Consider the following 27,526-nt stretch of genomic DNA (forward strand, 5'->3'; position numbering starts at 1 on the left):
GAGAAAATGAGAGAGAGGGTGACAGACTCCTCAAAGGGAAAGGGGGTCCCGACAGTCCCAGAGTGGAGGGAGGGGGATGACAGTCTCCTCATGGTCGAAGCATACCCGCCCCCTAAGGCTCCTCACCACAATGCCAGTGGAGGGGCTGAGGTCCAGCTCAATGACGAAGCGATAGCGCCACGCCAGGAAGGTGACACGCGTGGAGGGCACCAGCAGCAGCGGGCGCGGCGGCCCAAGCGGCTCATCTGGCTGCCAGCCGGGAGGGAGGACGCTGAGCACAGCCAGCTCGGGTTCAGAGTGCTGCTGAGAGAGGGGGGAAAGGAGAAGGATCAAGGGACACAGCCCCAAGGCCCCTCCTTTCTTCCTCCCGGATCCCTCCTCGCACCCCCCTGAGCTCACCAGCTCTTCCGCCGAGGCCGGCCTGACAGTCTGGCGGAGACGGCTCAGGAACCAGGCCAGGCGTACGTTGCGGGAGATGCGATGTCCCTTCCGCATAAGCAGGAAGACCTGCGCGGCCTCCTCCACCTATGGGGTAAGCTCAGACTTCAGAGCGCCGCTCCCGGGCTTGCATGGAAGAGGGAAGGGAGGCTGGGCGACTGACTAGACTGACTGCAGGACGGACAAACGGACGGAGACAGCGGCGCGGTGTCCCTAAGGCCTTGAGTGCCGAGCCCAGTCTCAGGTGGGGCCCTGGGCCCCATGCCCTGAACTCGGCATTTCAGGCACCGGCACCCCCACCCCCACCCAGACCACCACTATCCCCTTACCTCGGCCGGCTCCGCCGCCGCCATGGCTGTCAGATCCTAGAAATGACTTCTGACCTGCCGCGACCCGGAAGCGTTCGGCCAGTGGCGCCGGAAGTTCCTTCGAAGTCGTAAAGCTATAAGGTGTATCTTCCGGAAGCGGAAATTATGAGGCGGAGCACCAAAACGGAGGAAAGGCTTTTGCTGCTGTCGAGATGCAGGTAAGAATTGGTCCTGGGACCTGAGACCCTCGGCTTAGGAGAGGGGGTCCAAGGAGGAGGCCTTGAAGGCCAGGCCCGGGAGCTGGTGGAACAGGGGCAGGAGTTCCTCTTGGGCGTAGTAGTGAGGACAGAGGCGCCTCCCGTTATACGTGGGCCTGTGCCTGACTAAGCCCCGACCCCCAATTTATACGTAAAGAAATTGAGGCTCAGAATCAGTCACATGGCAAGCCTCAGTCTAGTCTGAAACTCGAACCCAGGATCAGCAAGCTGAACATGGCCCCATTGCCTCCTGGAAGCGGAGGAGGAGGGGGACCCCAACGGTGGATGGCGAGGCTAGAACTGAGGTTTTAGTGGAGGTTGGAGGTAGTGGAGGAGGAAGAAGAACCTTCGGGCAGCCAAGGCAAAGGAGGTAGGAGATGTTACTGAGGCTGGACTGGCAAGATCGCGTGACTGGGTGAAATAGCAACCCGAGGAGTGTCCGGCGACCCTGGTCCAGCCTCGGACGTGGTGGGGTGGAGGAAGGAGAGTGCCTAGGATGGGCTGAGCCGAGGTCTCCGTCTCAGATTTTGGAGCCTGAGGGGAAGCTCCCTGGGGACAGGCCAGCAAAACGGGTTGATTAAATGGGGGAAGGGGCTATTGAGAGGAGGCTTGTCTAGAAGGACGCTGTTGGAAGGGAAGCTGATGTTCCAGGAAATTGGAAATAAATCAATCCAGTTTCCTCCAAAACGGCAACTAATTGGAGAATGGCCTTGAGTAGGGAGAGATGGGCAGGATGATATGAATGACCGAGTGAAGCGTTGTTGGGCATACAGCTGTAGGTACAGAATGCCCAGTGGTTCTTGCCTTCCAGGAGCTCCCAGGCTACGGGGAGAGACAGCACCTAGGAAAGGGGTCAACTTATGTCTCTCTGGAAGGGTTAGTGACTTGCCTGCCCCATAGGATTGGTGGGGATAACTGGGATAGAAGTAGGTCCCAGGATGTGGGAAGTGTCATTCCCTCCCAGAGGGGAAGGCAGACACCGCCCCCCCCCCCAGGCTCTTACAGTGGCCCAAGCAGGAGGCAAAGGGGATGGGTAGGAAAAGTGTTATAAAGATAGAAACAATGAGAAATCCAAGGCCTAAGAGAGAGAGTTTACAGAGATCACCCATAAATAGAAACAGAGAAAGCAACCCAGGCATGTGGGAGGGGATGGACATTCATTCTTGGTGACAGAGATGGGGGGGGGGCGGGTTGACCCTGGGGTTGTGTCATGAGCAGTAATATCCAGGCTGTCCTGATTAGGAGAGACTTGGACTGAGGAAATGGGGACTGTCCAGGGAGGGTCCCCATGGTCAGGGCCTGGAGGCAATTGGTAGGTACAGACAAGATGCCTCATTAAGGGGAGATAAAGATGTGTGTCAGGTCATGGAAGGAATGAGGTACCTCTGATAAGCTAATGGAGTGGAAAGAATGCAAGCAGGTCAGCAGGTTGAAGTACATAGATTTTGAGTCACCAGGCTGGCCCTTAACCTCAGGGACCACCCACCATCCTGCCTTGTGTAGAATGGATCCTGTATCTGGGAAGGCTAGCCCCTTATTGGGAACCTCTGGGTTCCCCTTGGTCACTAGAGAACCTGTGTGTGGTTCCCACACAGCTTCTAACCATAATCTTGATCCTGCCTGGAGCACAGTCTCTGCCTAAAAGCCATCAGGAGATCTTGTGCCAAGATCCTGAAATATGGTCCCCATGCAATAAAGGCAGGCTCTCCAGGCTAGGGCAGCCGGGGTCACTTATACAAAACCCGTAGGACAGCAAGTGAGAGGAAAGGAATCCCTTTCCTCCTGGCTTTTCTGCAGCTGGTCCCCACTCGGTCAGGCTCTGCCTTGTGATTTGTCTATTATCTGGGAAAGCTAGCCCCTTATTGGGAACCTCTGGGTTCCCCTTGGTCACTAGAGAACCTGTGTGTGGTTCCCACACAGCTTCTAACCATAATCTTGGTTAAGGTTCCAAAGGAAAAAGCAGTCTGGCACAATGAGGGTGAGGATAGTGCCCTGCCCAATAGCTTTCTGAGATCCCACACACACACCCTGGGTTCTTTCTCAATCTACTTGTCAAACACAAATGTTTAACATCTGCTAAGTCTTGTGTTATGGCAGGCACACTGGCCTCTAACCACCTTGGACTGACCAGTTGGTCCCTCTCCCTACAGAGGGAAGAGAAGCAGCTGGAAGCATCAGTGGATGCACTGCTGAGTCAAGTAGCAGATCTGAAAAGCTCCTTGGGAAGTTTTATTTGCAAGCTGGAGAACGAGTATGACCGGCTCACCTGGTAAGGGCAGCTGGGGTGGAGCAAGTCTGGAGACCGACAGGAGGCAGCATGATATTACCAAGCTACCCTAGGTGGGCCCTGAAGCCCATAAGTGGATTGATTGAGGGAGTCTGGCTAACCTGGCCTGCTGGTGAGGGTCCTTGTTGGCTCTCAGATGTGGTCTGAAGTGTGGAGCACTTGTTTCTCTAAGGGAAGACTAGGAAGGTTTTAAGTTCCAAGAGGATGAAGTTCCTCAGGCAGAGAGATGGGGACTCCTTGAATATACCTTCCATTCTGTTCTCAGAGGCATGATTAAGGGTCAAGGGAGCCACCAAAAAAGCAAAAAGGATGCATCGTGCTTCTTTTCTGTCTGTATCCTTAGTTCTCTGGCTTTCCACATTTTGGGTGCTGTGGGAAATCACACTTCTCTCCTAAAGGGTACTGGCCTACTTTGACTGTGGTCCAAACTCTGCTAAGTTACTTTTCTCTTCCTCTAGCTATGTCAGGAAACCCCTTACTTAGTGTTAGATTTGGACATCTATTCTGGGCAATCCTGGATGTGAATGATCCTCACAGCTAGGAATCCTAAAACCATATCTGGAGTTCTTTTTGAAGGATTCTTGGGAAAATGCTGCTTCCCTGACAGGGTTCATAAGTTAGAGCCCACCTCTTCAGCCAGGCCCTTTTCCCTTAACTTTCCACCTTAACTAGGCCCTCAGTCTTGGACAGCTTTGCTCTACTCTCTGGACAGCTGAATACCCTCAACAAAGTCCTCAAGCATGAGAAGACCCCATTGCTCCGAAATCAGGTCATCATTCCATTGGTACTGTCCCCGGATCGTGATGAGGAGCTCACGGTGAGAGGAGGGACCCAGAAGGACACCTCAGGGGCTACATGTCCCTCTCAGCTTTTGTCCACCTCCACTCCCAACCACTGGGGCTCAATGGTCCCTTTCCTCACTCAACTGGTGACCTTTGTTCTGGGGCGCTTTTGGAGGGGCATCTTGGGGTGTAAGTGACAAGGGGGCAGGCCACTTTTTTCTGAAGTAAAGGATACGGTTAATACAATGAGCCCTTTGTGCTTATGACAGCGGCAGACAGAGGGACGAGTTCCCGTCTTCAGTCATGAGGTGGTTCCTGATCACCTGAGAACCAAACCAGACCCGGAAGTGGAAGAACAAGAGAAGCAGCTGACCGCAGATGCTGCTCGAATTGGCACTGACGCAGCCCAGGTAATGTTAGAGCTTGCCCCATGAGGGGGGCACCAGGTAGGCAAAAGAGCAGTCTGTTCTTGGGGTGGCCCTCAGTCCTGACCCTGCTCACCTCAATGCACTTGCATGTTTTATAGAAGCAAATTCAGACTTTGAATAAAATGTGCTCCAATCTACTGGAGAAAATCAGCAAAGAGGAGCGGGAATCAGAAAGTGGAGGTGAGTGTGGTGGGAACGGGTCATTGCAGGGGAGGAAAGATTAGGAAGAAGGAAGGGCGTATACATATGAAAAGTAGACATATAGAGGGTAAATTTGCATGATGGCAAAGCCTGGAGAGAAAGGCAGAAGGAAAGGAATGGAGAGTGGTATAGATATGGAAAGCTGATACAAAAAGAGACCATGAATCAATGAGGAAGCCACAGGGGAGGAGGCCTTGTTGAATCACCTGTCTGAGGCAGTCCTGGGAGCCTGAGCTGCAAGGGATCTCAAGGTATTGGAGCCATCAGAAGCCTTCTCAGGCTTTTAGACCTGGTGATCCAGGTTCTACTGAGGCCCACTGCTTAGTGCCCTGGCTTTCCTTTTAGGTCTCCGTCAGAACAAGCAGACCTTTAACCCCACAGACACCAACGCCCTGGTGGCTGCAGTTGCCTTTGGCAAGGGTCTATCCAACTGGAGGCCTCCAGGCAGCAGTGGACCTGGCCAACCAGGCCAACCTGGGGCAGGGGCCCTCCTGGCTGGAACGTCGGGCATGCAGCAAGTTCAGATGACAGGGACACCCAGTCAGCAACAGAGCACTCTGCTCAGCGGGGTTCAGATGGCGCAAACTGGCCAGCCAGGTAAGGAGAGGAAATGTATGGTGGCAGGAAAGTAGGGCACATGAAAGAACTTGGGCTAACCTGCACTGCTGTTAGCATCCCAGGTTCAAGCACTGTGCTCAGTCTGGAACCCATCTGAGGAGAAAGTGATCAGGAAGGGCAGAGAGGCCAGTTTGACTTCATTTCATTTTTTGTTGATGCTTTGGCTTTTCTGTTCCTCATTTATCTCCTAGTATGCTGCCCCACCCTTGAGTCTTCCCTTCTAACTAAGAAGTCTCTTGAGACCCAGCAAATAGAGCTAAAGTGAACACATGACAGCATGTGTTGTTCTGTACCCAGAAGGTCCCACCTCACAAGGAAGAAAGAGGACTGGTGCTTCATCGTCTGCCCTCTAAGGCTAGGATTGGTCATTACAATCAGACTATGTGTCTATATTGATGGCATTGCCACCTTGTTGCAGCCCATCCTGGTTCAGCATCAGTTCCATGGGTCTTTTGACATTCCTCTGATTTTCCTATGTTCTCTTTCGTATGGAACAAAAATTCAATCCAGTGGTATAGCAGGGCTTACTCAGGGTCCCTGAGCTGATTAACACCCATGTCATTTCCAGTTTTTATTGTCACTGAGAGTATAGAGTGAATGTGGAGTTTTATGGGGAAACTTTTCTTTCATTGCCCTCCTTGGAGATGTTCTCGCTGGCTGTGTCTTTGGGGCCTTTTCTCAAATGGTGGAGTGGAGTGAGCCCTGGTCTCAAGAGTCAGGAAGTTTTCCATGTGTTCAAGAGCCAATAGCAGCACCTACCTTCCAGGGCTGCTAGAAAGATCTGATAAGATATCACGTGTATGAAGCACACCTCAAGCTCTGAGTAATAGCTACCTAGGTGGGAGCTGCCTTATGTTGGCTTTTTCTTGAGTAATTCCAATTTATTTTCAAAATGGCTGGGCCAGTTCACAGCTTCATCAAATGTGTATGGGCACCCAGTTTTAAGAAGAATGTATCAGTAGGCCTGAGAACATCCAGAGGAAGGCAACTGGGGTGGTGAAAGGTCCAAGCTTCAGGGACAGGGGAAGAGCTAAGAAGTTGGGTGGAGGTGGGGCTGAGCACAAATGGGGAAGTCTCCAAAGAGCTGATATATGGAGGACAGAATCGATCTATTCTCTTTGGCCAGTGGGCAGGACCAGGAGCAATAGTAGACAATAGTAGAGCTTGAGGTCTGACATCAGGGAAGCTTTCTAATTCCTACAGCAAGCTGGGTAGAGGGAAGAACTCTCCTGTTTTGGAGATCCACACAGCCCTTTTGGGGGAGACATTCCAAGGACAAATTCAGACAAGATGGCCCTCCCAGCTCTGAATTCTGTCTGTCTGAGAAGTGTAGTATCCCCTCTAGTTTGCTGCCTCATCCTGCCTCTTATTTTCCCACCCTGTGGAAGAACCAGTGGTACATGGTCAAGCTGTCCAGGGCACCCAAAACATGATTCTTCTTAATGCCACAGTCCTGCTCAGAACCAAGGAGACTTGAGGATCAGGGTTCAGGAGTTCCTCCCATAGGAGTCCCCAGAATTGGTGGGATGTTTCAAAGACTGGGGAAAGTCTGGACAGTAAACAGAATTTTGTATGTGTTTTGTTTTATAACTGTAGTTTGTGTATTTGGTATTTGAGATAGGACTTGAACTCAGGTACCTCCCTCATCACCACATTTTTCTGCCTTCACATGTACCCTCAATAAAAAGAGTGACCAGCCCAAGGCAAAGCACAGATCCCTGCGACTTTCTACCACATACCTGCCAGACTGGCATGCAGCCTTTACTAACTCTTCTTTGGAGTCTGGCCTTTGAGCTCCTTCTGAATCAGTATTGGATTAGTGGGAGGCACTTTGAAGTGTGAGTCAGGAAACCTGGAGTTCTAATCCTTCAGACCCTGGTCAGGGTGCTTTAAAATAGGAAAGGGATAGATGAATGGATGGAGTTTACTTTGTGCAGTGGAAAGCTCTCGAGGAAAAGGGTTCAGCTACAAGTCATATGGAGAGGTGCTATAATCCTTAGGGTACAAAACAGTTGGACTTGTTGTCTTCTATGATCCTTTCCAGCTCCAGATTCATGATTCTGCTATCATCTAGGCCTTAACTTTTCCATGGTAATAAGAGACAATCAGATACTTGACTAAAATCTAGGGAACTCACAGCCTTTCCTGATCTACTAATTAAATAGCCCTCCATGAAAAAAGGTTAGTCTGGCACAACTTATCTTAAAAAAGCCCAGCTGGCTCTTTCTCTTCCCCACTTCCTTTTCTGGGTGCTCTCACTGTCTTCTTAATGAACTCTTAGAATTTTTCTGAAAATCAGAGTCAAACTTATTGACCTTACTGATCTGTTTTCTTCCCCTTGTTGATTTTATTGATTTATTTTAAAACCCTTACCTTTCATCTTAGAATCTGTAGTGTATATTGGTTCCAAGGCAGAAGAGTGGTAAGGGCCAGGCAATGGGGTTAATTGACTTGCTGTGAAATTTAGATTACTTCACCCTACTTAGATCTTACTTTAAGGTGAAAATAAAATTGTAATCTTCTGATTGAACAATGAAGGTACTTAGTTCTTTATAGTAAAGCTAGAACTTTAAGTCTATTTTTAAATCTTACTACAAAAAGGTGTTAAGTAACTATAAAGGGTAAATTAATCACAAAAAGGTTAAGTAACTAACAAAAGGTGAACTTAAAGAAGTGTTAAGTAACTCAAAAAAGATATAATCTAATCAAAGAAGATGAGAACTAAAGAATGGGCAGTCCTGGAGAAAAACCTCTGATGTGATTAATAGATGTGAAATTTTAGAGGAGGGGACACAAGAGGAAAAGGTCTATATATATTTCACATCACTTCCTCTCTCCACTACCTTTGGCGGCGGAAAGGTGACTGGTGGCAGCATGCTGGGCCTTTCAGCATCTTAGCATGGCTACAGCTATTGTCTGGTTCGGTGGTGAGTTTCTGACTGAGTTTTTTCTCCTTTACTTCCAAATTTTATCCTTTTAGAAGCCTCTAATCTCCTTCAGAGACCTAGTGGCGGAGATCTTGAACTCCCCCTGGCACAGGCCAGGCGGGAGAAATCCTATACCCTCTTCCCTCTTTCTCCTTAAATCCTTCCCTCTATATTAATTAAAATTACCATAAATTTCCAGACTGACTTGGGTATTGTATTTGGGATTTTTCCCTGGCGACCAATTAATTTAGATTTTAGGTCACAACCCTAAAATTATCTTTATGTTGCCCAGGGTCACACAGCTGGGAAGTGTCTGAGGCCAGATTTGAACCTAGGACCTCCTGTCATTAGGCCTGGCTTTCAATCCACTAAGCCACCCACCTGCCCCCTTCTTCCTTTTTTTTTTTTGAAAATAAAAACATTTACCTTTTTACATTCCTTCAGTATCACTCTCTAAAGTCTTTCACTGACAGTCACTCAGCAATCACATCTGCCCATTTTTCTTATGACCCAGCAAATTGGTTCAGGAGGACTTGGTGACTTGAATTTACCCAAGGCAGCTCAGGACCCTCTTTGTGTCTCCTTACTTCTCCTGGGTATCAATTTGCTATTAGTCATTTTTGGTGCAAAAGTCATTCACTCTCCATGGCAGAAAAAACAAGATGAGTAGAACAGCTTTGCTTTCTCCCTAGTGTCATTTATCATTGTCCCTGAAGCAGCTGTCTTGTCCCTTTTTGGACCTAATGTTTTCCCTCCATTTTTATTCAGGGTAGTAATTTTGATTTTGTAATAATATGAATTTGACAGTCTCCAGTGTTGACAATCTCTGCCTTCTCCATTTCCATATTTCCACATTTCCATATGTGAAGAACAGGAAAGAATTGTCTGTGAGACTAAGGCTCTATTATGCAGAACTTTTGTTGTTGAAGAGTGTACAAATTTGCCGTGTTAGTTCCAAAGCTGCCCTTCTTAGCTTTTCTCCTCATTTCATTGGCCCTTTTTTTCCCCCTCTTTTTGGGGGGCATCATTATCACTACTCCCAAGCACCCCCCAAAAAAGTCCCCTCCCCTTGTGACAAACTAAGCCAAGCAGAGCAGAGTCTCCATTATCTTCTCTTCCTCAGAGGAGTAGAGTAGCAGGCTTCACCAGCAGCCCTCTGGAACCAAAGCTGGTCTTTGCATTGTCAGAGCTGTTAAGCCTTTCAAAATACTTTCTTTGAAATGTTAACACTGTATAAATTATTCTCTTTACTCTGCCTCAGATCTCATAATCAATCGGCACACATTTATGGAACTCTTACTATGTGCCAGGTTCTGAGCTAAGCTCTGGGGATACAAAGAAAGGCCAAAACAGTCCCTACCCTCAAGGAGCCCTCATACTAATGGGGGAAACAACATATGAATGATTTGGTATAGACAAGCTACTACAGGTTAAATGAAGTGAAGGTCATCTAAGAGAGAAGGTCCTAGCAGCTGGGGGAATAGAAATGGCCTTTTATAGAAGGTGAGATTTGATCTGAGTCTTGAAGGAAGCCAGCAGGTAGATATGAGAAAGGAAAGCAGTCCCAGCACATATGGGTCATAGTGAGGGCAAAGGCATGGAGATGAGAGATGGAATATCATGTCTAGGAAACATCAAGGAGGCATTCTAGCTGGACCATAGACAATAAAGTTTAAGAAAACTGGAAGTACTCTGAGGTTTCTCTGGATCCATCCCTTTGTCCTTTCTTTTGGCATGATCGTATTCCATTCTAGTACCATCCTCAGTTAGTGGGCACCCCTTTGTTGGTGCACAAAAAGTGTTTGTGGATGCTGGGTCAAGTTCTTCTCCACAGTCTTTTATCTCTATAGGGTCTGTGCCTAGAAGGGAGATCAAGTCCAGTGCAGCAGAATCATTTACACGCACACACACACACACACACACACACACTCTACCATGTACTCATGTAACTTGGAAAACATTTTTTGGCTTCAGTCCTTCACTCTTAACTTTTTGGGTTTGGGCATCCCTGACCCCATTCTTAAAGACAGGGTTCTTCTTTTGTCAGACTTCCATCTCCAAGTATCACTGCCAGCCTTTTCTCTGAGCTTTCTGAAATCTGGTCCTCCCAGAATGAGGATGTACCAGGTGACTCTCCTCCCTCCCTTCCCTAATCCCCGACCACCATGGTTGGAGTAGAGGGGTTCCTACCTTTTTAGGTCACCTCCATAGTCTACCACTGACTTCTCTGTTGCAGAGGATTTTGTATATGGCACACCCCTGGGCAAGGTCATCCAGCCCAGGAGACAAGGCAGGTTCTCCAGGCTTTGGCATTTTTTTGCTGGCAGCAGAGAAGAATGTGTCTCACCCAGTGTCTTCCCTCTCTTCAATGTCTTTTTCCTTTTCATTCATTTAATTTCTGCTCAGGACTTTATGAATGCAGCTTATAATGCTTGGCTGGGTGGAGTCAGGAGCAGGATCAGAGCCTTAATGGGGTTGAAGCTTATTTAAGGCCAGAGCCAGTGCCCAGGGTCTGCCCATGCATGGTTTACATGTGACCCCACCCACCCACCCCACCCCCCAGTGGCAGGGACATGGATCTCTGTGACTAGCTGGGGCTCAGACTGGATCCTTTCTGATGGCCAAAAGGTATAGTTATCAGCCAGGACCAGCTCTACCTTAAACCTGGTCTGAATAAATTTCTATTAGGAAAGATGGTCTAGCAGGCCTGCCTGGACCATGCCTGGTATCACTGGAGATCTGCTTCCCTATGTGTGAATGTGTATTCTTTACCCTCCTGACTCTAGGCTAAGTTTTTCCCAAGCCCTGGCACCTGGATTCCTGGTGGTTCAGAACTGGGGGATACATAAGGAGAGAGAAATAACTGGCTTCCAGTCCAGAGAGAGGAGCCAGAAGAGCTTGGAGGTGGCATGAGGGTAAAGGGTGTCTTTTCTGGGCTGAACTGGAGCAGGGCCTGCTACTTCCTTCTGCTTTTCCCTTTAGGTAAGATGCCAAGCGGCATAAAAACCAACATCAAGTCAGCTTCGATGCACCCCTACCAACGGTAAGCTGCCCACCGACCCATAGACACTGCCCCTCTGCCTCCCTAGCAACTTGGACTACTTTCTCTTCTGAATGTCTATACCTGCTTCAGTGACCTGGGCCTGCTTCTGAAAGGATGGGCAGAGCCCCTCACAGGCACACCCCATCTCAGAGCCCAGACCTCTTTCCAGGGCCTTCCCTCTCCTTCAGTTCAGCCAAGACCCCTGGCTTCTCAGGCCTCACTGACTCCAGGAGCATCTTCATAGCCTGTCCAGCCCAGAAGATACCCTTGACCCCGCAAATCAGTCTTGGCAAGCCTCAAAGCCTGTCCAGTCTCTGCCCTTTGGGGCCCTACTTTGAACAGAGACGGCTATAGCTGCTACTGGAACATCTCAATCTGGGAGCTATCCCATCTTAGAATGGAGAAAAGCTCCCTTTCCCATTCTCTGTCTGGAAAAGGGGACTTCCTGAGCAAGCCCTCAGGAAAGGGACAGCAGTGAGGCCTTTGGCAACAGCTCCACCTGCAACCTGGAGTCCATTGTTGGACCTGTGGCTTGTAGCCCAGAGTGGGCAAAGGCTGAGGGATCTTATCTTACCTCTACCTACCTGCTCTTGGACAATAACTCAGGAGGGCATAGGAGTATTACTATTCCAGTGCTGGACCCAATCCAAGGGAGACCATGGCTCTAGCTATCCATTCTCTAGGTCTTCCCTTAGCCTTCTCCAAACCCCTTTTGGGTAGGCAGCTGGCCCCAGGTACCACAGGAATCCCTCATGGGTCCCTCATGCACCCTCAGAATAAAAAAGGCTTTAAAGCAATTCATGAATCAGTGTTTTACTGTGGGCAGGCTGGTCTCCAAAGATCTCAACAGGTGTTAAGTTAATAATCATAATAATAGCTAGCATTTCTATAACACTGTACAGTATACAAAGTTCTTTTACAGGGGCAGCTAGGTGATACAGTGGATAGAGTATCAGGTCTGGAGTCAGGAGGACCTGGATTCAAATCTAATCTCAGATGGTTCCTAGCTGTGTGACCCTGGGCAAATCACTTAACCCCAATTACCTAGCCTTTGCTCTTCTTTCTTAGTTATTGCTAAGACAGAGGGTGAGGGCTTAAAAAACTAAAAGCAAAGTTCTTTACAAATATTATTTCACTTGATCCTCACAGATCTGGGAGGTAGGTGTGATCCCCATTTTTTCAGATGAGGAAAATAACAGACATTGGTGAAGTGATCTGCCCAGGGACTGAGGTCAGTTTAGAATGCAGGTCCAGAGCTCTGCCCTCTCTAGTACCTAGCTGCTTGGAGTCAGGCCACAGGATCATTTATACCTGTCCCCCTTTCTGACATGGTGCTCATTCTGCTTTCTTCTGGGAGGCTGGTGGCTTTCCCTTTCTTCTGTCTACTTTCCTCTTCCTACCCTCTACCTGGGCACAAGCTCCAGTGATGGAATTTGTGAAACTCCAGCCCCTAAGACACTTTAGCCCCCTGTCCCAAACAACTTAGCCATTGTTTGCCCTCTCTCCCATTTGTCTAGAAAAGCATTTCTCAACTGTTAACAGCCTTGAGGCAGGCCTACCCAATCCACCTCCCATTGTTGAGAAGAGGCCTCAGGCCACAAGCTCTTCTGGCCACTCCAGGCACTCCCAGGAATCCTTCAAAATGACAGAGCCCTTCAGGAGCCATGCTTCCCTGCATCAGCCACCTCTTCAGCTCTCCTACCAGGACTGGGGCACCTCCTTGCCTTGGGAGCACCTCGCCCCCCCACTCCCCAGCTCATTTGAGTTCAGTGTCTGCAATGCTGTCTTTAGGGCCTTGGACAAATCCCTTCAGCTCTCCTAGGCCCCATCTGCTCTTCTGTGAAGTAAGAACCTTGGGACCCAGAAGCCAGCCTCAGGGGAGCAGAGGCCCTAGAACAATGATGGTGAACTGTGGCTCATGTGCCAAAGATGGTATCCAGAGCACTCTCTGTGGGCATGTGGCTGCCCCTTCCCCTCCACCCCAGTTCATTGCTAGAATGGCAGAGGGACTTGAGTAGAGCTCCTCTCCCCTCCTCTCTACACTTGCTGAGGATATTCCCCTCTTCACCCACCCCTCTGCCCAGCAGCCCAATGGGAATGCCCCTGTGTGGAGTAAGGGGTGGGCAGGGCCCACCGGGCACGGGGGTGGGGGTGAAGGGGGTGTCATGCAGTACTCCCATCTCTTAAGATGTTTGCCATCACTGCCTTAGAAGATAGGTTAGGTTATATGGACTCAGACTTGTGCTCCTTCTGGACATACAACCTTTCATCTTCAAGAGAAAAAAGCACCCACTGAAGAATAGCCAGTGCCTTGGGTGTTCTCCTGTCCCCTCGGGGCGGTTTGCAGCAAGTTGGTAGCCCTTTTCCTTTCCTGGAAGGGGCAGGGAATGAGAAGAGGAGCCCCAGGGCAGATGATGGGTTTACCCAGTCTAGTAGCTTTAGATCCCTCCCATGAGAATTTTAGGATTTCAGGTTAGACTTTCTCAGGCCATCCTCCTACCTCTAGCTGTCACTGACTTTGTCATGAGCACAGTTCTCATTGCCCAACCTCTGACTTTCCCAAAATTGCCCTTTGTCCCAGCTTTCTCTTCCTGTCTCAAGCCACAGATACTGCCCTTACCTAGCTGGCTCACCCCCATCATCCCTCTGCCTGATAGAGAGGCTGCCAGATCACCACCCTGCCTCTGAAATATTCCACACCAGCTCTGAGCAGGCCTTTTACCACCCCCACTTCCCACTGACAGCTGGGAACAAATCCCCTTTTGTGAAGCAGCCTGGTGAAGAACAATCCTCCATGGACAGTGACCTCTCTGTGCCTTGGAGGCAGTCAGGACCTGTGGGAGGCAAGGCTTCCAAACACCCACCCTGGACACCAGCTCAGGATTTATTTCTCTCTTCAGCACCCTTTTTTGTTGTTTTGTCATTTTTAGTTGCGTCTAATGCTTCGTGATGCTATTTGAGGTTTTCTTTGCCAAGATACTGGAATGGTTTGTCATTGCTTTCTCCAGATTGACAGATGAAAAATCTGAGGCAAACAGGGTTCAGTGACTTGCCCAAGATCACACAGCTAATATCTGAGGCCAAGTTTGAACTCAGGAAGATAAGTCTTCCTGAATCCAAGGCTAGTGCTCTATCCATGCCACCTTCCCCAAAGCTCATTTGGACTCAGTGTCTGCTACCCCTCACTCAGCTTAGTTTGCAGCTGGAGCTCCAGCCGGTCTCCTGGTCAGTAGCATTGAGGGTCAAGCACCAGCTTGGACCTAACAATGGAGGGAAGGAGCCCCAGCTGCTTTAGATAAGCCAAGTGTTAGAGGCCAAGGCCAGCCCTGCTTATGAGCTACTCAAAGCCAATCATGCCATAGTGGAAAGATCACTGGCCTCAGTTTCTTCTGTGGATCTAGATCTAGAGATCTCCTCAGGTGAAAATGACCAGTAGCTCCAACACAGGCTGGTAGTAGTTGGTACAAGCGCATTCCTACTATAGGGGGTCAGTCCTCTCTGGAATCTGCCCCTTGCAGTTATAAGAGCATGTCCATAGGCTGTTTGCTAAGGTGGCATCTTAGCTGAGTTTTGAAGATACTCAGGTGTACGGTGAGGCAGAGGTGAGGAGGGCAACTTTCTGGGCCTGGGGCACAGCCAGGCCAAAGACTGCAGTCAGAGGATGGAGTACAGTGGGTGAGGAGTAGTAGACCAGCTCATGGAGGAAAGTAAGGTACTAGGAAAGGAAGGAGGAAACCAGGCCAGATTCTCCAGAGCTGAAAGGGACAAATGGAGTTGGTATTTAGTCAAGGCCATGCTTGCTTGAGAAGGAAGGTACTATGGCCAGAGATACATCTAAAGCCAAGCAGAGGCTGGACCAGAGTAGGGAAGAGAGTTGAGGCCAGTCATCCGGCCATGGAGATTAGCCCCATGAAAGGCAATGAGGGCCCAAACTAAAGTAGCCATGATATGAACAGAGAAAGAAACACACATGAGAAATACTGTGGAAAAAGAAATGATTTGGTAATAGTGCTTGGTGAAGTGCTTAATAACTGCTTTGTATATTTGATTGGATCTGTGCGGTGAGTTCAAGAAGAGGTGATACCTTGGACACCATCCTGGGCAGCTGGGAAGATGGTGGTGCCTTCCATGTAACAGGAAAGAGAAGAAAAGAGGAGGAAAGAGAATGAGTTCAAGATGCCTTGAGGGACATCCAGTTGGGACATCAATGGGCAGCTGGAGAAGCACATTGGTGGCAGGCCTAACCCTATGGCTATGGGGCAGAAGTGATCCCAACTCTGTATGGCTGTGGATGCAAGACCACCTCTGGGAGAGCTTTGTCCAGCTTCAGGGAAGCTCCTTGACCTTTATGCCCATGCCAGAATATAATGTTAACATGGATGTCTGAGGCACTCACCCCTCTGTAGGAATCCAAGTCACTATCTGCTTACCCTCCCCCCAGTTGTAGTCAGACCCCTCAGGGCTTATAAGGTCTTTCACAACCTGGGTGGTCTGCCTACCCTAAGGCTTCATTTTTAAAAAAATGAAACCCCTATATTCTGTCTTTGAATCAATACAATGTATTGTTTCCAAAGCAGGAGAGCATTATGGGCTAGACAATTGAAGGTAAGTGACTTGCCCAGGGTCACACAGCAAGGAAGTATCTGAGGCCAGATATTTAATAACTAATTTCCACCTAAGTCTTCTGAAGTTATGTGATCCAAATTGTCTCCCTTCCTCCTGGAGTTGGCAAGCTATTCAGTTTGGGTTATGTGTGTATTATGCAAAACATTTCCATATTGTTCATTTTTGTAAGTGAATAATCTTTTACAATTAAAACCCCAAAACATATACTTAAATAAACAAGTGAAAAATTTGTGTGCTTTCATCTGCCTTTCTACTCCACCAATTCTTTCTCTGGCTGTGAATAGTGTTCTTTGTTCTAAAGTCCTTTGGAATTGTCCTGGATCATCGTATTGCTGAGAGTAGCCAAGTCTATCACATTTGGTCATTTGAGGCCAAATTTGAATCCAGGTTCTCACTTCTAGGCCTGGCTCTCAATTCACTGAGCCAGGCAGAGCCAAGATAGCAACCTAGTAGCAAGGAAATCCTGACACTACTCTGAATATCCTTCCAAACTGATCTTTAAAAAATGCCTCAAAAGGACAAAGCAGAACTAGCAAGAGGGCTTTCCCACTAAGCACAATGTGGAAGTTAGGCAGAGAGAGTGAATCCACAAAAGGGAGGACCAACTGGAGACATAACTGCACAAGTTAAAACAGGCCAACCACCACCATCTGGCACACCAACCGTAGAACCAGGACCTGGGCAACCTCAGGATTCTGGGATGCAGGTTACGGTAACAAAAATGTACTGCCAGCCTATCCCTGGAGGTTCTAGGTCCTGGTGTTGAGATTCAGAGCCATTGCACTGGGCACACTCAAGTCTCCATGACAGTGGCATTGAAGGCAAAACCCTGCAAGACAGAAATGACCAGCAACTTGCAGGACTCCCAGTCCTCTAGCAGGAAAATGAACAAACAGCAGCAAAGAAGGCTCCTGACCCTGGAAAATCTACAGAAAAAAGGAACAAAAAAACAAGTAATAGGAGATGGTGAGAAACAAGCAAACGTACAAACTCCAAAAAAAATGTGGAAACTGGTTGCAAGCTCTGGAAGAACTCAAAAAGGAGTTAAAAAAACAAACCACCAAGTAAGAAGAAAAGTGGGGGGGGGGGGGGGAATGAAAGAAATGCAAAAAAAAATAGCTTAAAAAGAAAAGTTGATATAATGGAAAGAGATACAGAAATAAAATAAGTTGATTTAAAACCAGAATTGACCTACTGGAAGAACAAGCAAAAAAGTCCAATGAGGAAAAGAGTGTAATGAAAAATAGAATAGACCAAATGGAAAAGGAGAACCAAAAGATCATGGATGAAAATCAGTCTTTAAAAATTAGATTTGGGCAAGTAAAAGGTAATGATTTCATAAGACATCAAGAAATAATAAAATCAAAAGAATGAAAAAAATAGAAGAAAATATAGAATTTTTCATTGAAAAAACAACTGACCTGGAAAAAAAATCCAAGAGAGACAATATGAGAATTATTGGACTATCTGAAAGTCATGACCAAAAAAAAAAAAAAGCCACTGACTTCATCTTGGGACTCATTTCTGGAGCTAGCTCAGTTCCCTTTCTATTCAATTATGGGCCTAGTCCAACTTCTGTCTTATGAGAAAACTTTATTGCATTGTTTGAAACCTACCTGGAGTGGCTGGATAACTGGATCACCTATATCCACTGTTTTGAGACCCTTAATCAAAGACCTAGGAGATGTTGACCAAAACTCAAATCCCAAGACTGATGTGAAGAGTTTTCTCATAATATTACATTATATTCTCATAATAGTACATTTCAGGCAACCCCTGTGTCTTATCTGAAAACTGGTCCTGTTCTGATCCTTTAATCAGCTATTGTTTTCATGTTCCTTTGATTGTTTATTGATACTTGGGAAGAAGGGAGGTATTTCAGTCTTCCCCCTGCCAACTTGGAAAGTCCCTATTCTTTCATCTAATTGGAAAACCAATGACCTAATGTTATTTTATTTTATTTTATTGGTCTTGTTTGATTGTTTTTCATGTATAAAAGTCTGTCTCCTGTATTCAGAGTCCAGCCCGAATGAGGAAAGGGCCTGGTCCTGAATTTGTTGAGCAACTGGCATATGTTGCTTAATAAATCTATAAGCTGGGAAGATTGAATTTCTGTTTCCTCAGTCATTTTATTTACTTATTTACTGCTTGTTACATCTCTGAATAAAGAGCATATTCTAGCAGTGAAAGTCCCTGATGCCTCTTTGTGAGGCATATGAACCCCTAGAAGTCCTTGCAATTTATGGAAACCCCTGTCTGGAACTGAAAAATAAGACAGTCTCTTCCTCTCTCCAGCTCAGATGGAAAGAGGAGCAGAAATCTTTCCAGAGATAAGATCTATGCAGGAGAACATGTACACAATAACAGCAATATTGTACAATGATCAACTGTGAAACCTTGACTGCTCTCAGCAATGCAATGATCTGGGATAATCCTGAAAGACTTATGATGGGGGATGCTATCCACCTCCAGAGAGAGAACTGTTGGAGTCAGATGGATGAAGAACAAAGCATACTGTCTTTCACATCAGTGTATTTATGCTTTTATTTGGGGGGGTTGGTTCTGTATGAGTTTTCTCTTACAACAGTGATATGATGGAAGTGCATTTTGTATGATAATAAAAATAAAATTAAAAAAAAAGATAAGGTACATGCAAATTCAGTATTCTAGGAGCTTGAAAGTCCCTAATGCTTATCTGTGCAAACCCTGGGAGTCCTTGAAGTCTATGTAAGCTCTTGTTGCCTCTCTCTTCCCATCACCTTGAAGTATTTTCTACGTGCCTATAGACATACCTGTTCACTCTGGCTAGACTGTGAACTCCTTCGGGGCAGAGTTTGCTTCAGATTTTGTTTTGGTGTCCCCACCATCAAGCACAGTTACTAGAAAATAGTCACTTAATGTTTGTTGATCAGTTCATCGAGGTGGATCCCCAGGTACCAAGAAGACCTTAGGCACCTGTTATATGCCCAAGGGTAATTTTTCCTCTTCCCAAGAATGTCATGGTAATGTGTAGCATGAGTTAAGTTTTACCAGTCAACTGGGGGGTGGGGCATATGTCCTGGGTGGGCACTTTTATTAGCCAGTGTCTCATTTGGACTGCTGGAACCCTCTCGACCTGTTTAAGGCACAACCTGTTGAACAGGATCCAAGAGATGGAATGCATTGTTATATTTTTATTGGTGCTACCTATTATAAACTGAAACAAGTGTTGCCCCCCACTTTAAGAATTTCTTGTCCAGGGCAGCTGGGCGCCTCAGTGGATTGAGAGCCAGGCCTGGAGATATAAGATCCTGGGTTCAAATGTGGCCTTCAACACTTCCTAGCTGTATGACTGAGCAAATCACTTAATGTCCATTGCCTAGCCCTTACCTCTCTTCTGCTCTGGAACCAATATATAGTATCAATTTGAAGACAAAAGGTAACGGTTTAAAAAATCATTTCTTTTCCTAATGTAAACCTTAAAATTTCTTAGACTTATAAATGTTGGAAATTTCACCATTGGGAAATTTCATACTTGAAAAATTTCCTATTGATAGTGGGAAGTCTATTGGAATGTGAACCCCATTGACATAGGAGGTTCCTCCTCCTCCCTTCTTAAGATTACTTTAGGACAGAAACCTTTTGCTGAACAATGGAAAGGGCTTTGACCTATGCTTAAGCATAGAACAGGAATTTCTTTGAGTCATGATTGATTTTAGAATTGATACAATAGAGATACTTGGAATGACAGAACCAGGTCTTAGAAAATACAATTTCCACCCCACTCAGTCCTAACAGGATTTAGGAAGGGCTGCAGCAAAGGATCAAGATTTAATTATTTGAGAATATGACCTTCAACAGACATGTGCAAAGCCACAGACCTCTGGGCAGTCCTGGGTTAAGCTAGAGCCACCATTGGCACAGGGAAGACATGGACAGTGATTGGTAGATGTGAGAACTGAGGGGAGGGAACTTGGATGGTTTCCTAAAAGATAGAGGGGTCTGAGGACTGAGGGTGGTTGGTTGGAGAGGTTTTTGCTCTGAGAGGTGGTGCTTTGAGGGTTGGCTCTGAAGGAAGCTGGAGGTGGAGGTCCCTGAGACTGTTTCTCCATTTTGGTCACATGAGTAATAGGGACTGATCTCCTTTCTTTGCCTCAGCTATCTAAGGGCTTGGGCCTTTTGGCCCAGCCTAACAGAAGGGGTATTTAAGCCCTATTCCCTTCTCTCCCCTTTCTCTCTCCCTCTCTCTCTCTATCTCTAATTCCTTTCTTCCTCCTGTTTGTAATTAAACTCTATAAAAGGTTGACTGCTGACTTGAGTTTTCATTTAGGAATTACATAGCTGAATTCCTTGGCGACCTTAAATTAATATATATCAGTCTTTTAAAGTGATTTCCTTGTCACACTAAGTAGAAGAAACTATGATATTTTCTGGCTTATTATCAATCTTTTTTATTTCTCATTAAGTTCTTTCTTTGAAGCCAAGTCACTCAAAGCCTCATAAATTTGCATGTCAGAAATGCAACAGATGCTTTTTATACCTGGAACTTCACTCTTAAGATAACAGAGGCTTCTGTCAAGGTCATTCTTAGGATATTCATGAGTTTCCAAGCTGAGCAAACTGGCCATCCTAAGACAACTATCACCCTCTCCCTGCCAGATTACTAGCCATATGTCATCCTGAGCTTAAGGTTTTCCCCCATCCTGATTGCCTTCATCTGGACATTATTCGGTTTATCAAAGCCCTCCCCAAACTATAAGTAGGGCAAAGAACACTCCTCTTTTCCTAAAAGCCATGCTTCTCTTAATGCAACACAGTTTTTGTGGCTACTATATTTCTTTTAAACCATTCAGTAATCTCCTATTGTACTTCCATGCTCTCATGAGATTCCAAAGGCTCTCCTCCCTCCTCAGGTATTGATTAATTTTCCTTTGTCTTACAATGCTTGGTTGAGGATGCCCGACCTCTACAAGATCTAGTGGCCATATTCCCTTCTCCAAATCCCTTTCCTGTTGTTTTATCTATTTGTGCTCAAGGGTTTTATATGAGTTTAGTTTCTGCTGAGGGCTGTGGTAATTTCTATCTTTTTCTCCTTATTTTCCTACTGGTGGCTTTTTAGCACGCACACACACACATACACACACTTTTTCTAAACCCTTACTTTCCAGTGCCCTGGTTCTAAGGCTAGGCAATGGGGATTAAATGACTTGCCTAAGGTTACACAGCTAGGAAGTGTCTAAACCAGACTTGAACCTAGGATGTTCCATCTCTGAGCCAGGCTGTTAATCCACTGAACCACCCAGCTGTCCCTCTCCCTCTCTTTTGATGTCAGGTTCCCTGGAGGGCTGGACCTCAAACTTGCCTCCCACTTTGAGTAATTCTGCTTCATCAGTTTCAGTCTGCCTCATGTGACTTTGGGGGGAACAAAACTGGTCACGGCTAGATTCTGGTCTCTTTGCTTCTACCTTGAGAGTGCCACACAGCAGAGGTGCACACATGTCCTTCCCCATCCCTCTGCTCCTCTGCCTTTGGACAGAATCTTGCCATGATGTTGGGAATCTTTGAGCAGCAATGGTAGAGAGGGAATGTTGGAGTGGCAGAATTGAACTCTGAGCTGGACTTGGAATCATGAAGTCTTATCTTCCTGAGTTCACATCTAGTCTCAGATACTTTCTAGTTATGTGACCCTGGGCAAGTCATTTTGCCTTGTTTGCCTCAGTTTCTTCCTTTGTAAAATAAGCCAGAGAAGGCAATGGCTGTAAGAGTTAAAAATTTGGGGGAAACTGAGGCAGGTAGAAATTTGTTTCTCTCTGCAAGGAGTATTATATTTTTAGAGGTTTATTAAAGGTTAAGGATTAAAGAAAATACAGAATAAGAAAGCACGTGTCTAGGCCCAGAGAGGCCTAGACAACCTCACCTACATTATGAAACGAGATGCGTCTGCTTGGAAGTGGCAACAGGAAAGAGAAGAGACCCCACTGTGGGCAGAGACTCTTTAAATAATAATTTGCTCTCAGCCCAGGTGAGAATTCAGTGAGATTACAAAGCATTCTGGGGAAATGGAGCAAGGACTTCTAGGGATTGAAGTCCTGGATTCAAGTCTCCATTTTTATATGGCCAACCACTCAAGTATCTCTGCCAAGAAAACATCAGAAGGAGTCAGGAAGAGTCGGACACAATTGAACAAGAACCATGATGTCTTCCCCATCCTGAACTTTTTTGAGCCAAAATATTGGCTTGACATATTCCTATTGAATTTCATTTTACTAGATTCAGTCCAGTGCTCTCTCTAGCTTATCGTGATTCTTTTGGATCCTGACCTTATTGCTCATCTCTCATAACATGGTATCATCTGCAGTTTTGATGATCCTGCAAACCTAAGATAAAAATGTTCCCAAGTAACAGAGAACCAAGCAGAGATCCCTGGGGCACACCACTGGAGACCTCCACCCACCAATGAACAATTAACAGTTAATTAACAGGGTCAGCTTAGTGGATAGAGTTCCAAGCCTGGAGATGGGAGGTCCCAGCCTCAAACACTTCCTAACTGTATGAACTTGGACAAGTCACATAACCCCTATTGCCTAGCCCTCATCATTCTTCTGCCTTGTAAATGATACTCAGTATTGATTCTAAGACAGAAGGTAAGGATTTAACAACAAAAAAAACCTAGTTAATTAACAATCCAGCTAGTTTGAAATTTATCTGATTATACTATTGTTTCCTCTCATTTTTCAAATGCTTTGCTAAAATCAACGTAAACTCTACTCACAACATTCTCCTCATGAGGTATTGGCATAATCCCAAAGGAAAGGAATTGAGTCTGGCAGGACCTGTTCTGGATGAAGCCAGGTTGGCCCTTTAGGATCCTGACCTCCCTTTCTAGAAGTTTGCCAATAGCTACATCACATAATGATCTGTTCCACAATTTTCCCAGAAATTCAACTCAAACTCGCTGACCTCCAGTTTGCAGACTCTTCTCTTCCCTTTTTTAAAAATTGAGACCACTTTTCCCCCTCTGTGACTTGGTGGCACCACTTCTCCCAATGTCCACAATCCCTCAGATAGCACTGGCAGTGGCTCAGCAGTCAAAGCTGTCATTTCTCTGCCAGGTGGCAGAACTCTGTGCTCCCTATCTCCTTAGTTATCATGGGTATCACTCATGATTGTTCTGTCATTTCCTTTTTTATGATAAAAGGGAAATTTTTTTTAATTTAATAAGAGAACAAGTTATATTTCTATCCTTTCCCTTTTTGACAAGATTACTAAATGGAATACCAGTGTTGCAAAGCATTTGATAGATCTTTTAGGCTGTTATTGTAGAAAAGGTATAGAGATATGAGTTGGGCAATTGTACAGTTAGATGTACACCTGGCCAAATGGCTGGACCCAAAGAGTGATATGACGTGATATGAACTTGGAAAAAGGTCGCCAGTAGAGTATTTCAGGGGATTGTGGTTGGCCCTGTCCTACTGAACATTTCTATCAACTTCTTGGATAAAGGCAAAGGTGACTTGGATGTCAAATTTACAGATGACACAAGGCCAAGAAGTTTAGCCAAGATACTGAATGAGAGAATTAAGATTCCAAAAAATCTTGACAGGCTCAAACATTGGGCTGAATTGAATGAGATAAAATTTGATCAGAATAAATATGGATTCCATTTGATATATTGGTTCAAAAATCAGTGGCACAGCTATAAACTAATAACTAGGCAGTGGGTATAGGTGTTTTAGTAGACTGCAAATTCAATATCAGTCAATTATGTGATGACAGCCAAGAAAACTAGTTTGATTTCAGACTGCATTTAAAAGGAGTGGCTCAGGGGATTGAGAACCAAGCCTAGACAGGAGGTCTTCTACAGCCTAGAGCCAGAGGAGAGATTCTGAGCTCAAATTCAGGCCTTTAAAAAAATATTTGTTTATTCTTAGTAACCACAGACAAAAAAAAAGTAAACGCATAAAAAATTGTGTGTACAACCACAAATCCAAATTGCTTATAATTTGTTTTAAAATATCTAAATCATATGACTATGATAATATTAACATCTGCTTTTGGATTTGTTTTACTTGGATACTTTTTTCTCTTGATTTTTGTGGCTACATTAAAAAATATAAGCATATGTATTATTCTTATTCTCTTTTCTTTTTATGTATTTTCCTTATTTTCTTTATATTTCCAATATTTGTCATTTCTAATAATATAATACCACACAATATGAATATCTCATTAAAAAACAACTGATACAGAAAATAGATCTAGGGGAGACAATCTAAGAATTATTGAACTGACTGAAAGTTTAAGAAAAAAAAGCCTAGCCATCATGTTACAAGAAATTATCAAAGAAAACTGCCCTGATACTCTTGAATAAGATAGTAAATAGAACATAAAAGATTACCTCGTACAATAAATCCCCAAATGACATTTCCCAGGATTATTACAGCCAAACTCAAGAGATCTCAGGTCAAGGAGAAAATATTGCAAGCAGAAAGAAACAATTCAAATATCATAGAGCCCGAGTCAGGATTACACACGATCTGGAAGCTTCTACATTGAAGGATCAGAAATCTTAGAATATGATATTCCTGAAAGCAATGGAACTGGGTTTGCAACCAAGAATGACCTACCCATCAAAACTGACTGTATTCTTTAAGGGGGGGAAGGGGGTTGGTGGGGAATGGTCATTTAATAAAATAGATGATATCCAAGCATTCCTGATTTTAAAAAAAGACCAGACATAAAAAGACAATTTGATGTCCAAATACAAAATTCAAGAAGCATAAAAAGGTAAATAAGACAGAGAAAATTTAAGGGACTCAATAAGGTAAAATTGTTTATATTCACACACAGAAAGATATTTGTAACTCTTAAAATTATCATTATTATAGTAGTTAGAAGTATATGTAGTCAGAAAGGGTGGTAGTAAGCTATTTAGGATGATCAAAAAAATCAAGAGGTAAAAAGAAGATTGCACTGAGAAAAATTGGAAGAGAAAGGTAAAATGGGATAAATTATATCAAATAAAGAGGCACAAGGAAAAAAAACCTATTACAGTGGAGGTGTGCTAAAACTGGAGATATTTCATTACATCTACCAGAGGAGTCTCTGAGAGCCTTTCCATTGCTTTCCTTAGATTCAGTAAGTACAGAGGGTGACTTAAGTTCAGTTTATCCAATACCTGAGGATATCCCTAAGGATCTTTGGTCAAAAGTTTCTACAGATGTGGGTTTATTGAAATCAGCTACTCCAGTCAGAGTGAGGACTAAGGAAGGACCAGTTCCTTGTGTACCTCAATATCCCTTGACTAAAGAAGCAATTGAGGGAATAAGACCAATTATAGAATCTCTAATCCAACAATGGATCTGTGAATTTTAGATTTACTCTACCCTGCTTAGTATTATAAAGAATGTTGTATATAAAGCAGGAAATCAAAGAGCTTCTGTGCATGCATAATAATTGAACACTTCTATTGAATAATTGAATACTTCTATCAGAAGAATCTAGATTTCTTGGTGATGTTCTAGATCCAAATAAGTTTTACTTTGTTTAAAAATATCTTTGCCAAAGTTGAAAGATTTGCTACATCTGTAAAAATTGTGACAAATATCCATCAGTTCATAGATTTTTTTTGTCATACAGCAACTTATATGAAATATGATAGTGGGTTTGTTTGTTAGTATAATTAACTGAGCTATTGTGAATTTTGGGGACTTTGGTACTTCTTTGAATGTGCATTATCTACTGTATTACTGTTTTAGTCTAAAAATCATTTGTACTTACACAGTGGTTAAGTTAAAAAAGAAATTAATCTCATGGGGGGGTGAAAAACCTTTGTATTCTACCTTTCCTTAGCTTACACAGAGTGTCAATGATTATAAGCTATATATTTTTTAATTTTAAAACTCTTTTATTATTGTTTTTGCTTGCATGTGCAATATACTATTGTAGTTTTATTTTTCCTCTCCTTTTTGTATTTGAAGCATATGGCAACAGTATTGAGAAGATTTTTCTTTAACTTTTTTTGAATTTGCAGTAATATGTTTGAAATATATTTGCTATAATATGAATGCATACCCAAAAGCTTTAGACTATGAAAACCTGCCATTTATTCAAAATAATTATGGGACTTTGCTTAATGATTCTGTCTGATTCCAGGACAAGAGAATATAAAAGGAGCCATTGAATAGTGCCAAAGAAGCACAAAGCCAAACTACATAGTGCCAATTGAGCACAAAATCAAAGAGACTAACCAATCCCAATGGGATTGATGAAATTTTGAGCCAAGACAAGAGGACTTGAACTTGTTTGGGGTTTGAGGTTGCGGCTGTTTTGACATATGTCAAATATGTCAAAAAATTGTCCCACATTCTACCAAGTATCTTAAATTTGGTTCCTACCTGGCTCCTATAATCTAGTCCCTATTCTGTCTTTCATAGTGTGGCAAATTCCTGTAGTCTTGGCTGCAAATGGGTAAGTAAAATAGTACTGCATTTTGTCCTACAGACTTGTGAGATAGAAATTACTTTAATTGGACCATAATATAAGGGCCTGTAATGAATTTATTCTTGTTTACTCAAACTTTTATGTATATAATTTTGATATTTTGACTCTGATTTTGAATTTTTTTTCTTTCTCCCATTTCTTTCTTTCATTTTTCTTTATGTTTTGGGGGGTTTTTTCTCTTCTTTTGATAATTGACTCATATACCCCCATAACTCAACCATGAATCCTGAGCTAAACTAGATGTTTCTCAACACTCTCTTTGGGGGGTTGGTGGGAGTTAAATCCAAGATTTAAAATTTTTTGTTTGAGAAAGATCTTCAAGGAAAGAAGTTTGCTAACTCCTAAAATCCAGAGAATGAACTGTTTGCAGAAAGATGCCTGAAAAACCTACACTACATCAAGAAGATCCAGAATGAACTTTGGGGTGTGGTTGATTGAACTGAAGGTTGATTGAACATTTATTTTGAATGTACACTCATGCCAAAAGGGGACTGCCCCCTAATTGGTTTTTGTCAATGCACCCAGCAAGACATTGGTTTTGTTGTCTCTCAATTCTATTCCCCTCTTATCTCTAACTATTGTAGTTTCCTCTTAGAAGGTGAAATTTTGTATGCACATGTAGTTAGAAAATTTAGAGGTACAAGATGATTATGTTAAGTGATCAATTGGGGAGACTAGCCTCCCAATCATCATCAGGGGGGATTATGAACTTTTAGATTTACTCCACCCTGCTTAGTATTTAGAATTCTAGCAGCCAGGAATGTATATACCCCCCACTTAGGATTAAGTGTGGGGGAGGAAGGTCTGTGACCCACATGTGCTAGCAAATGACAAATCGTAACACAATTGACTGACCCCGTGGGCTGTCCAAAGCCAAGTTTAAGCCACCATTGGTACATGTGAGACACAGGAAGTGATGTAAAGAAGTGCCTTTATATATTTTGCATCACTTCTTGGGAGAGGGACTTTTGTGGTCTTTGGCACTGGTACTTGACTTGAAGGAACTCTGTAGTGTGGGACCTCAGACAGCTTCCCTGAGATGACCACATAGTGAGTGATAAGGCTGACTCTCCTTTCCCTTGATGCTTCTGGATGCACCAGCCTCCAAGGAGGCTCATCCTCATCTTGG

The 27,526-nt window shown here is 44.6% G+C and overlaps 2 protein-coding genes across 10 annotated transcripts in view; one reads left to right on the forward strand and one right to left on the reverse strand.

The window, feature by feature from the left end:
• SZT2 (SZT2 subunit of KICSTOR complex) overlaps window positions 1-851 on the reverse strand; it is a 75,548-nt gene extending 74,697 nt beyond the window's left edge. For 5 of the 7 annotated variants that reach the window (XR_008916057.1, XM_056815304.1, XM_056815302.1 and 2 more), the window contains exons 1-3: window positions 768-851; window positions 400-525; window positions 127-303 (exon numbers count right to left, since the gene is read on the reverse strand). Coding sequence is in view for 6 of the 7 variants with exons in the window: in XM_056815304.1 (XP_056671282.1) it covers window positions 127-303; window positions 400-525; window positions 768-791 (327 nt within the window). In the remaining variant the exon portion in view is untranslated. The remainder of the gene's footprint in view (window positions 1-126; window positions 304-399; window positions 526-767) is intronic. The other 2 variants (XM_056815303.1, XM_056815301.1) reach the window with 1 other exon arrangement.
• On the forward strand, window positions 128-26,507 carry MED8 (mediator complex subunit 8). Of its 3 annotated transcripts, none has more exons than XM_056815306.1 (8): window positions 429-964; window positions 3,154-3,272; window positions 3,963-4,107; window positions 4,342-4,482; window positions 4,599-4,680; window positions 5,047-5,298; window positions 11,229-11,289; window positions 12,807-16,144. In XM_056815306.1, the coding sequence occupies exons 1-8, from the start codon at window positions 959-961 to the stop codon at window positions 12,826-12,828; spliced, it is 828 nt and encodes a 275-aa protein (XP_056671284.1). In that variant the 5' UTR covers window positions 429-958; the 3' UTR covers window positions 12,829-16,144. The 3 variants fall into 3 exon arrangements, with proteins under 3 accessions (XP_056671285.1, XP_056671284.1, XP_056671283.1); XM_056815305.1 differs by lacking the exon at window positions 12,807-16,144 and adding an exon at window positions 18,211-26,507 and having other exon boundaries at window positions 815-964; XM_056815307.1 differs by having other exon boundaries at window positions 128-964; window positions 11,229-16,144.
• The last annotated feature ends 1,019 nt before the right edge of the window (window positions 26,508-27,526 follow it).

Source organism: Monodelphis domestica, chromosome 2, assembly GCF_027887165.1.
Source record: "Monodelphis domestica isolate mMonDom1 chromosome 2, mMonDom1.pri, whole genome shotgun sequence".
NCBI lineage: Eukaryota > Metazoa > Chordata > Mammalia > Didelphimorphia > Didelphidae > Monodelphis > Monodelphis domestica.